This window comes from Syzygium oleosum, unplaced genomic scaffold (assembly GCF_021117445.2).
Source record: "Syzygium oleosum isolate NSW1041296 unplaced genomic scaffold, Sole_v2.1 Sole_v2.18, whole genome shotgun sequence".
Lineage (NCBI taxonomy): Eukaryota > Viridiplantae > Streptophyta > Magnoliopsida > Myrtales > Myrtaceae > Syzygium > Syzygium oleosum.
Window position 1 is genome coordinate 2,313,701 of NW_026607502.1, and position 12,398 is coordinate 2,326,098.

At 41.2% G+C, this 12,398-nt stretch overlaps 1 protein-coding gene across 1 annotated transcript; it reads left to right on the forward strand.

Annotated features, from left to right (window-relative positions):
• The first annotated feature begins 389 nt into the window (after positions 1–389).
• Positions 390–3,486, forward strand: LOC130140439 (GDSL esterase/lipase At5g45910-like). Its single transcript, XM_056319803.1, has 5 exons — positions 390–624; positions 1,073–1,288; positions 1,897–2,045; positions 2,504–2,741; positions 3,272–3,486. Exons 1-5 carry the CDS (start codon positions 390–392, stop codon positions 3,484–3,486), a joined length of 1,053 nt encoding a protein of 350 aa, XP_056175778.1.
• The last annotated feature ends 8,912 nt before the right edge of the window (positions 3,487–12,398 follow it).

Consider the following 12,398-nt stretch of genomic DNA (forward strand, 5'->3'; position numbering starts at 1 on the left):
AGGTCGTTTGGGTTAAAGACTATAACATGGCCAAAGTTGCACAAGCTGCAAAACACACATGAAACTTCTAAAGCAAAATTAAGAGAGTAAGATGGGCCATCTTTAAAGTGTTACACTAATGAAAAAACATAGGATAATTCATAACAGTTGGCGGATCCAATGGACGTATATATAATAGATGAGATTCTGAAAATTTCTGCACATCTATGTAATATAAAAGGGTGCCATTGAAACTGCAAGTCATCAATTGAAGCTTCGTCTGACCAGGCTCCAGTGCCTATATTGGGAAGGTGTGAGGTTGCTCTATGATATAACGTTAGGGCTGAAGCTCAACCCCAAGCAGACTCTTCCTTCATCGAAATTTTCTAGTATTGTTTGACATGAAAGCCATGAAGATACTAGTCTTCTTCTTGCTCTGCTGCCTCTTTTCAAAGTTCGTTTGGTCGAGCCCCAGGCGCTACACTGCAATCTTCAACTTTGGCAACTCTCTTAGTGACACCGGAAACTTCCTCCTTTCCGGGGCACTCGCGTATCCAGAAATAAAAAATCTCCCTTACGGCGAGACATTCTTCCACCACACGACTGGTCGATTTTCTAACGGACGCCTCATTATCGATTTCATAGGTATTGTATACTCTCTTTCAGATATCTTCTCTACATTTTTCGATCACTTGTACAAAGTCGTTTACCATAATTGCGTTTTGGACCCTTCTAAATAGATTAAAGTTTCACCAAAAAACAATTTGACTATCCCATATGAAAACAGTTTCATCATTTTCCCATGGGGCAAAACCTATTGAATTGCTATCTCAGGAGCTTTAAAAATTGAAACAGCCTATGTGAAGAAAAGTAAATAATACAAGTCGGCCATATGTTTCGATCAGTGTGGGTTAGACTGAATAATGCCCACGCGTCCAAAGATCATCTGACTTATGTAATCTAGACAACTTTGTATGTCCCGTATTATGCTTATTTAATATGCGATTAGGTTTTCTAGCAGGAATTTTCATTTTTAATGCTACTGATAGAGTATTCTTAATCTCACGACGAACGTAAAAATATGAGAACGCAGCCGAAGCATTTGGACTGCCATATCTTCCACCATATCTGGCAGTAGCCAAAGGTCCACCTGTCCGTACGGGAGTGAACTTCGCAGTTGCTGGTGCCACAGCACTCGACTCGTCTTTCTTCTATGCTCAGAATATTGGGTTGTGGACAAATGACTCGTTGAGTGTTCAGCTTGGCTGGTTCCAGAATTTTATGAAGTTTCTCTGCACCACAAGACAAGGTAAATTTCTACCTTTTATTGTCAAAAAAGAATGTAAAAGCATTATTGATTCCTTAATATATATTATCGATTTTGATTTTCTTTTCATGTTTTTTCATTATTTTATTCCACATCACCACTTTAGGTCCCGGTGATGCCGGGTGGCGGTCCGCTTCGGCAAATCTACACATGTTTTGATATCACGAACCAACCCGAACAAAAAAGACTACATTTAAAGGACATAATCCGATAAAAAAGAAGAAGATACAGTCGAAGGTCCCGATAGAGTATTTTGCAAAAGGTCACTAACAAGTGGTGCCATTATCCAAAACAATATAAATCGATGCGTGCAATAAGTATCTTTTGACCCATATCAGGGAAATAGCCATGAGATGAAAGTCAATGACGGACCAAAGGAGGAGATGGCAACGGCTGTCACCTCCTCCTGGTACTTGCTGCTATTAGTATAACTTTTATGAAATATGTGCTATAATTTATCAAATTTAACATAAAAAAATTCTTTATGGTGGGGGAAGATTGGCGGCATTCACTTTTATAAATTATATGCTTAGGATAACCTTCACGCAACATGTGTTATAACTTCTTTTTTTTTTTTTTTTGGGGTGCAGAATGTGATGACTACTTCAAGAAGTCTCTGTTTCTGGCGGGGGAGATGGGTGGCAATGACTACCTCTTTCCCTTATTTTCTGGTCAAACCATGAAACAGCTACGTGCTATGGTACCACAAGTCGTTGGAGCAGTTGCCCGTGCCATCCGTGTATGTTACACACAAACTTACTTCAGTAAGAAGGATAAAGAAATGCCTCCATCACTACACTGTTTGGAGAAACTTCTTATTTCCATAGTTGTACTGAATGGAAACCCTAAAACTAATAACCAAAGACAAAGTTGAAATGTCACAAAGAAGCATTGACAATAACTTAAATAGTGACTAATAAATTCGAGCTTTTGTGCCTTCCTTAAAAAAATCCACCTTTTAATAGTATACATGGATTGTGTAAAAAAAAAAAGACTATCAGAGACGTATGATGATCTCCATGGTGCACGAAGCAGTTCCCAAAAGTGATTCATGTACACTTACAAAATGATCCACGTGATTTGTCTTGAGATTGCTTGCTTATTATTATTATTATTATTATTATTATTATGATTTCTCACTATTATCAAGTTTCCGTTATTTTTCTTATTTTTCTTGAATCATCATAACCATGACAGATACTTATAGAAGAAGGAGCAGTGGATCTATTGGTGCCAGGACAGTTTCCAATAGGCTGTTCCCCCACAATTCTAACTTTGTATCATAGTCCTAACAAATCGGCATATGACCCAAGAACCGGGTGTCTCAAGGCTTATGATGCTCTCTTCGAGTACCACGATAACTACCTCAAGCAAGAATTGCAAAAATTGAGAGAAGAATACCCTCTTGCAAGAATTATGTATGCTGATTATTATGGTGCCTCCATACCTATATATCGCAATCCAAAACACTACGGTGACCCTTCTTTTCACCTATCTTTTTTCCCTCTCGAATTTCATTGACAATGAATATTTTTTGCTTGAACTAATACTCTTGTAACAAATTGTAGATGTATGACTTCACATGTTCCATCCATCACCATTCGTATAAGTAATTATAGATTTATTTTTAAATTACAATCAAGATACATATTTATAAAGATGACTTTGTATTAAATAAAAAAAGAACATACACGGTCTGTACATCAAATGAAAGCCAACTTGTTTTTTTTTTCCCCACAATTTTCCCCTTTACCTCTAGAGTCAAGATTGTTCTTAATCACAGAGGGCAATTAACGATGGAACGACGCCAAATCTTAAAGCATTATTTGGTGATGGAATGTGGCTCCAAGTGAATTGAAATACACCAGATAACATAAGTAACATTAGCACATTTTGGTTTGATGTCATTGACAAGAACACATATAGTTACCTAATCTGTTCAAATTTATGGGTGCATTCACGCAGGTTTTTATGGAGGGGCACTAAAGGCTTGTTGTGGAGAAAGTGGTCCATACCACTATAATGCTTCAGTAAGTTGTGGTGAACCCGGCTCAACTGTTTGCAAAGATCCATCGGCTTTCGTCAATTGGGACGGGATTCACTTGACCGAGTCTACTTATCATCACGTCGCCAAAGGGTTGATTTATGGTGGCTTCACATCTCCACCACTCCTATCTTAATTTAATTATTGATACTATGCGTAAGATGCATTCAGACAGTTGCATCTATCGAATGTCACTTGCAACTTTCTGAAGTAACAAAGTTTGATATGTTACATCAATAAATATATCAGACATATGTATCATTTATAAATTGATCTTCCTAATGTACAATGTCTAGATCAAATTTACTATGCACAATGTCTTCTCATTTTATCGTATCGGACATAATAAAAGGTAATTGTGGCTAGTTTTTTCATTGAAAGTGTCAGGCATTTCTCAAAACTTAGAATACCAATATTTACTCATGTACATCTTCATCTTTCATGAACTTGGACAACGATCACTAATATAAGAATAAGATCAGGCCAATACTATTAAGAACGTGTTTATCATTTAGGTCATGTCTCATTGGTGAAAAGGTAAACCCAACTCAATTAAAGCTCAAAACCGTAATTTCAGGCTTGAAATTTTTGGCCAAGCCTTCCTCCATAGGCTAACCGAATTTGTTTCCAGTGCAGGCCTATTCCACGTAACTGATTCAGGTCCATCACCACCTCCAGTCCAATGCAATTAATGGACTAAACTATATGATGAATGCTCCTAAAAGCTTTATGTTTTGTAATTTAATTATATCATTTTGGTTTTGGGGCTAAAGATTAGTCCCTAATTTTCCATGTAATAAATCTCTCAATGATTTAGTCAAAATTTAGGTGTCAAGAAATGTTAAATGAGACATGTTAGGATGATGAAAGGCAAGCCTTATCATACACATAATCCCCTATTTATACATTATGAGATGAGTGGAAATATTCCATGTTCTCAAGTTAAAGATTTGCTCACAAAAACTATGTGGATTGAAATGATGAGACGCGTTTCACTTCTCTATCCTAAACAGTGCATGTAATCTATTGTTTGACCCCTTTGTGCTTCAATAATTTGGAGAATTTCTTTTGATTTAACCTAGTCAAGAAACACCCAACACCGGGGCAGAATAGAAGTACAGTTAACATTACAAGGTAAGAAAAATGGATAAAACTTTCGTGGCCTCACTTACGTCAATCTTTGAGCGTCTTTATTGCATATGAACTCAAACGAGAATTCAAGTTCCTTAAAGTGATGAAGAACGTTTTTTTCTCTATTCTATACACTTTTTATACCCTGCATATCCCAATTGAGCCTGCATATTCATTTATGAAAACCCAATTGGTGATTATCCCTACACTGGGGCAAGGCAGATGAGTTAATACATTGAGACAGCATGGTCCAGAGCTTCCACTGAAGATGAAGCCTCGAGAGTCCAAAGTGCTAAATTATTCAAGAACAAATGGAGTCGCAGAAGTCAGACTTTGGAGGGTCCATGAATGAACTACAAAGCAATGTGTTGCAAAAGAAATCGAGAAAAAGATAAATTCGCAAAAAAAAAATCAGGGAAAGGCCCAATTGTCGAAAAAGAGTGAAATGATGTGGCCGAAGGCCAAGTCTACAAAAATTATCCCCAACAGAGAAGCAATGATCTCCCAAGTTGCAAAGAGCAAGTGTTGGACTCTCGTGGTCAATGAAGTATTTGCACGAGAAGACAATTGCTGGTGAAGGAGAAGATTTATAACAACGCTGAGATAGTCACAAACTACGAGCCCCTTCAATGAAAATTCTTTGAGCCTAATGGATCCTTTCGCTTCTCAACCCCTTAACCGAGCCTATGTTCGCTCTTTATAGAGTCTCTTCAGATTAGAGCACTTGAATAAACGTATGAGCTTCAAATGTTAAAAGTTTCGCCCAAAGAAGTGCGGCCAAGATTGTTTCCATCTCATTTTACAAGGTTCTTAACTTGTAAACCCGACGGAGATGATGGATAATAAATATTTCTTTCACAGCTATGAATTAAATTATCCCTTTGATGAGCCGTTGACCAAACGAATGTTACGGTCCTGATAAAGATCTTTCAGATTTGTAAGGTCGTACCACTTATAAGAAAATTCAGACCCTTGTCGATATGATGATAACGGTAAGATTGAGTGTTTCTACCTTTCTCGTATAAATGGACGGGACAAAATAGCCTTCTACATGAGATTGAGTGAAAAGCCCTTTCAAACTGAAAATCTCTCATTTAGCATTTTCAAAAAAACCAACTTATTAATGAAAATTGTCTTGATGATGATTCTCCCAAGTGGAAATTTGGTAGCATGGTAAAACCATTATGCATGTACCTCAATTGAGTTAAAAAAAATGAATCCTGAAATATGCGTTTTGGAATAGCCTTAATTGTTTATCTCTTTGAGGTATACATATATTTACTTTAATCGTGTCTGACAGGTAATGTTCCTCAAAGACCAAAGAGTTCTTGACGTTCGAGTTGCTTTTTCAAACCTCAAGATTCGTCCAAATATTCTTGAATTTTCTTTCTACCAAAAATCAACTTGGCGAGCTTCTGCAGCATAAAGTCACCTCATTGACCTAGCGAGCTTTCGCAACCCATAATCTTCCTTTTTGCACGGCGAGCTTACACAGCCCGGAGCACCCCATTGATTTGGCGAGCTTCCGCCACCCAACGTCTCCTCATCAACCTAGTGAGCCTTCGCAGTCCAGAGTCTTTTTTTCTTTTTTTTGCACGGCAAGCTTACGTAGCTCGGAGTACCTCATCGACCTAGGGAGCTTTCGTAGCCTAGAGTCTCCTCATCAATGATGCGTGTGCGAGATGGGCGAATGTCATTTTGAATGATATCGATGGAATCAGAGTGTATGGGAATGAATGTCGATGGATGAAAGGACAGAAATAGGATAAAATACGACCAAAACTAAGGTATACAGGACATGCCACTAACCAAGAATCACGGTTGGGATTGATGAAGTTCACCACCAAAGCCTATAGAATGTCACCAACCGAGGAAATAGGACTTCGGGATAAGAGAAGCACACCACCAATGCCTACAAAATATCACCAGCCGAGGTGTCGCGACCTCACCGGCCGTGGGTGTGTGGACCACCTATGGGTTCGATTAATGGATTATTAAGTCTAAACCTAATTCGGGCCCTTCCAAGCCCTACCAATTCGTGACTTATGGTTTAAGTTGTTAACATGTAAATGATTTTCATTTTGGAGTTGCCACTAATCTATTTATGGTGGGTCGATTAGAAATCCAAATAAAACATAGGAAAAAATGTTTTATTCTTACAAACCAGGGATTTTGAATTCGGGGACTTAATTACGCTAGAGCTAGTGTAACGCCCTTTCGGTACCTTTTCTTTCCATGAAAAATGTTTGAGTAGGCAATCTGGATCCATTTCATTACCTATTCACTAACATGTAAGGTGACCATGCGGGTGCGCGATCCATCAATTTAACACCTATAAAGTAGTAAATAAATTACTAGTTTAGGAGAACAACACACCTTTTAGCAACGTAAGTATCTGCAATGTTAGCTAGAAAATCATACAAACAACCCTAATATGATTTCTAATTAACAAGCAATTCACTCAATGTATTTTTTTGGTTTTCTCTTTATTAAAATGAAAACTAACCTAAGTGCAATGACGTGCAAAATATGACATGCGATTAATTAAACCTAGCATGCCAACTACATGTCATGCGACGATATGACCCACTTCTAATGACGGGCGAATAATGTATTTTTTTTGGTATTTTCACTAAAATTCGGAATAATAAAAAAATGCCTAAAATAACGTGCAATCTATTCTAGAAAGACACTCTAACTTATCCTAAAATGACTTCTTTTTGGGTATTTTTATGAAAATTCGAAATTCTAGAATGCCCTAAATAATCTATTAGGAATAGAATGACCCCTAATTCAAACTAGGAAATAAACAACCTTAAATCCCAATTTAAATTAAGCAATTATCCTTTCTTCTAGATATATTCAGGATTCCCTAAACATGGAAAATTTCTAATTTAAATTCTAACTAATATTTTTGGATTTTCTTTTTTTTAAAGGGGAAATAAATTAAACAAAGATAGCAATCCCACACCAACCAGCCACGCGATTCGCAAAATCCATTTATCATGTTCAAAGTAGGAAAACGACTTAGGCTAGCGATCATATCCACAGGGTTGTGGATATCGATGGAAAGCCGACCATTTAAATTTGGAAAGCGAATAAGATATGTTATCATATCCAAGTGATTATGGATAAGATAACAATCTTTCCATACCGCCGCGTATTGTACCTTAGGATTAAGGTTAGATAGTCATCTGGATACATTGCTAAATCAGGAAAAACTCCTAATTTGGGGTATTTTAAATATTACGGATATCACACACATTATCTCTAAGATATCTAACAATCCACCAAAGATATCATGAAATATTCAAACACCGAAAGAAATAAGAAATTAAATATTCTAAGAATATCGGATGAGAATCTTACCTAATTTCGTGGATAATTTCCAAGTTTGAATCGTGGATCGCGGGACGGGACGGGGTGGCCAACGGTGGGCGCGGCCTGGCAACGGCAATGGTAGTGACTTGACGAGGAACGACTCGGCTCGCGGTGGTGCTCGCAGGTCTAGGTGGGCACAGCCACGGAAGCGCCTAACGGCAGGACACTCGTGGTGGTGGTGAAGTGCACTTGGATTATTCAATGAAGCACTTGGATTGCTGGAAGGATGCGGTGCTGATATGGGACACGCGGCCAAGGACTGCCAAGTGCTCAATTCTCCAAAAGTCCTACAAGAAGAAATCCACACGTAATGGAGTTGCCGAGTGGCTGTGATGCTCGGGTGTGTTTGCGCAAGAATTTGTTCAGATTCGTCAGTGGAGCTCGTTGTACTCAATCAACACAAGCTGCTTCGGTGTCAATGCGAGAGCAAGGGGATGCTCTAGATATGACTAAGTATGCTGTGGGCAACCGTCATGTGTCTTCGAAAGCGACTCAAGGACAGGCGGTGGTGTTGGGAACGGCAGCGAAACTCGACAGACGGCACAAGGTCACAACTGAGAAGGAGGATGCTCAGTCGCGACTCTCCCTTCTCAAGCTCTCTCTCTTTTCTCTCAATGGTGGCCGTGTATGAAATTCTGTGGCCCCCTGAATTGTGAACCCTAACACACCTATTTATAAGAGTTAGCCAGAGTTATCTTACAAGAGCAAAAATTAATTATTTCCTAATCCTGATACTCAACTTAGGCAATTTTCTGATTATTTCCTCTAGCTGAATATTCATAGAATAATATGATTATCTTCCAAGTATATTATTTAATAATTTGATAATTCAATTATTCCAACTTGCGCTACAATGCAAATTTCGGCCATATATGTATTCAATGGGTTTGGACAAACATTTAATAAATTTGACCAAATGTAAAATGATTAAGTCTCTAGTTGGTTTAATAAGAGTAACTTAGTTTAGGTCTCTAGGTGGTTTAATAAAAACTTAGTTTTATTACTCTTAGACTCATAAAACTAAGAGTAACTACATTTGACCAAATGTAAAATGATTAAACTTCGACTCTCAATTCGTTCGTCAACCTTGGAGCCGAGTAGTCATCGTAATAGATTACCAAACAGTGATAGAAATTGATGAGAACACCATCCGGTCATTAGGTAATCAATACGGAGTCTTGAAATCGACAGTAAACTTGAATATCGATTTCTCGATAGCCGATCGACAACCATGAAATTGACAACTTGTCAACCGAATCAATAACTTTTCTACTTAATTGACAACTTCTGTCACGCCCCGAACCCTATGGCACGCGACAACCCTACCGAGGTCGATTCAGTGCGACGTCCCAGGACGCGTCGCCGACCCGAAACCCAAAACAGAGAACAATGCACAAGCGGAAGCAAACAAACACCCGTACAAATTAAAACCACATGACCAAGGATAGCGGTAATACCATAAATACAACTTGCACTAATAACGGGGATTTACAATGTCTATTACAACAGAATAAACATATAAAAGCCAAAACGGGTCAACAGCCACCAACGTCAAAAAGGGGGGGTACGTGGCTCGGCGGTCAAGCGCTATATCTAGCCGGGGCTCCTCTCAAAACGTATCGGTACGCCTGCCATCCTCAAGGCTGGGGGTCTGAAAAGTGGGGTTTCAACAACAGTGAGAATAAATCTCAGCGAGTAGGTTCCCTAAACCTAAGCTAGGCTAACATGCACCTCCTGACGAGCACTAATCAACACACCAATCAAACTATAATTAACTTAGGCCCTCGGGCCCAAATCCAATACTCACCTTGCCCTGCAAGTTAGGCACTTACAAATCAAGAATAAAACACAGGACCCAATCACAGCACATGCACACATCACTTGGTCACAACGCATGTCATGCTCATGCTCGTGCTCATGCTCGTACTCACGCCTCATCAATGCATTTTCGCACGCTTGCACTCCAGCACACTTGCAATTATCAATTTCTCCTCCGACCCGCGTTAAACGCATCAGGTCCGACCGGCGTAAAACGCATCAGGTCCATCACTTCGAGATCGATCTCCGGCCGGCGTAAAATGCATCAGGCTCATGACACATAACCCGCGTAAACGCATCAGGTTGGTCATCTTCCGGTAATCCGGGCATCGTCCCGCGTAACACGCCTCAGGACGGGTTCACTATCCCGCGTAAAACGCATCAGGGCTTTATGTGATCACTCATTCACAAACACCAATTGTTATCTGAACCCCGCGTAAATCGCATCAGGGCATTTTAGGTGATCACACACTCATGTCATTCGTGCACACTCATATATGCACATGCCATGCCAATGCTCGAGATGCACACCCATGGCCATGAAGTTCACACTTGGGCACTCACGAATTTCACAATGAGCGTTCAATTGCACAACGCCACTTATTCAATTCACAACACAATATGCTCAATTCAATGAATCACAAGCCCAATCAATCAATTAATTCAAATCAGCCATGGTACATCATCGGCACACGAAAATCACGCAATTAAGCCATTAAACTTGCACAAGTCTAAGGTCCACCAAGCATATCCTTTCTCGGCCACATAAGTACTCAATCCTGGCATCACGTAACCACTACCAAGCCATAAACAATCAGCCGCTTAATGGACAAATCAAGCACACACGGGCAATTCACAATTAATCCTCAGTTTCGCCGAACAAGGCCCGATAAATTCCACTATGGACAGCCACTAACTAGTCCCCTCTAAGCCTCCAATCCACTTCCAAATCATCACATTAGGCTTCCCAAATCCACAACATAAACAGCCACTACACGGCCCGATTGTTGCACCCATTATCATCCGCATTTAGACCACGATTAATCAACATAATAGTCCAATCGAGCCTACACTAATCGGTCACCAACCAGATCACCTTAGGCCACTAAATCACTTCCAGATCACCACATTAAGCCACAAGAATCACCATGAAAACAGCCACCATGCGGTCCACAAATCACATCCGCCAAATCCACATAATCGCCTAAATTAATTTCCCCAATGAACAGCCGATCATCAGCCCATTCTAGACTATCAAGTCATATTTAAATCATCACATTAGGCTCTCATAATCACCACATTACCAACCTAACTTGCAGCCCACGCATTGCGCCCATTTAATCTACATAATGGCCCGAATCGAATCCACAATAAACAGCCACCGATCAGCCCATTCTAGGCCATTATATCACATTTAAATCATCACCCTAAACTCTCAATTTCTCCACATAATCAGCCACCACGAGGACCAAACTAGGCGCGCTCCATAATCCACAAATGAACTCGAATTTAACCCGAACTCGAGCCGATTCAATCCAATATGTTCCGCCATCGCACAGCCCATTCTAAGCCTCTAAACCTCTATTAAAATTATCACACTAAGCTGTGAAATAGCCACAAGATCACCACTCAAACAGCCACAATCTAGCTCACAATTTCACTCGCCAAAACCACAATTTTTGTCCAAATCACAACTCCCATGATCAGCCACCACACAGCACGCTATGGGCCGCCAAACCTCAGTCAAATGATCATTCTAGGTCACCAAATGCACTACAAAATCAGCCTCTAATAGCCACCACAATTTAACCCCTAAATTACTCTAATTAGCCCCTAAAACCCATCTAGAAACACACATTAGCCTAATTAGGGTTTAGGGTTGCACTCACTTGGATTCCTAGGCTCCAAATAGGGCTGAGCAAGAGTCAACGGCGGCTGGACAGCGGAGGTCCCGCGCCGGAACAGTAATGGCGGCGGCGGCTCTGGCGAATGGTGCGAGCGGCGGCGACGGTCTAGGCGATTCCACGGCCTAGATGGACACGGCCAGAGAGAGAGAGAGAGAGAGAGGTGGGACGGCTGGACGGCTGGGCGAGGTGGTGGATCCGGGCCGGAATAGTAACGGCGGCGGCGGAGCTCCTCCGGCGAGGTCCTTGAGCGGCCGAGAAGGAGAGGGGGAGCGGGAGAGAGGGAGATGGAGGCTGAGGGGGGGGGGGGGACGGAATGGTGATGGTGGCAACGAGCTGGTGGAGGCGACGGCGACCGGAACGGCGGCGTGCGGCGGTCGCGGGCGAGGCAGGACAGGGGAGGAGTCGGGCGAAGAAAAACAGGGGAAGGGAAGAAGAGAGGGGGGGTCGCGGCAGCAATGGCGCGGCCGGCGGTGGCGTGGCGGCTGGGCGAGCGGCGGCGCAGCTCGGTCGAAGCGACTACGGCGCGAGGCGGTCGGCGAGGTACGGCTAGGCGGAGGAAGAAGCAGAAGCAGGAGTCGGGGCGAAGAGACGAAGAAGAAGAGGAAGAAAAAGAAAAGAAAAGAAAAGAAAGGAAGAGAGAGGGAGGAGGAAACGTGAGCGGGAATTGGGGGAGGGGATGTCTGCGTGCACGGCAGACGTGCGCAGACACGGCAGAGGGAGGGGCGAGAGAGAGAGAGAGAGAGAGAGAGAGAGAGAGGGAGGGGAATAAATTTAAATGTTCAATCAAATAAATAATGCAATTCAACGGCCC

What these genes read in the sequence shown, in the direction of transcription:
- LOC130140439 (XM_056319803.1), top strand. Translation starts at nt 390, where the DNA reads ATGAAGATACTAGTCTTCTTCTTGCTCTGCTGCCTCTTTTCAAAGTTC. An exon ending in CCTCATTATCGATTTCATAG is followed by an intron (nt 625 to 1,072) that starts GTATTGTATACT and finishes ATGAGAACGCAG; the next exon opens with CCGAAGCATTTGGACTGCCA. An exon ending in CAGTTGCCCGTGCCATCCGT is followed by an intron (nt 2,046 to 2,503) that starts GTATGTTACACA and finishes TAACCATGACAG; the next exon opens with ATACTTATAGAAGAAGGAGC.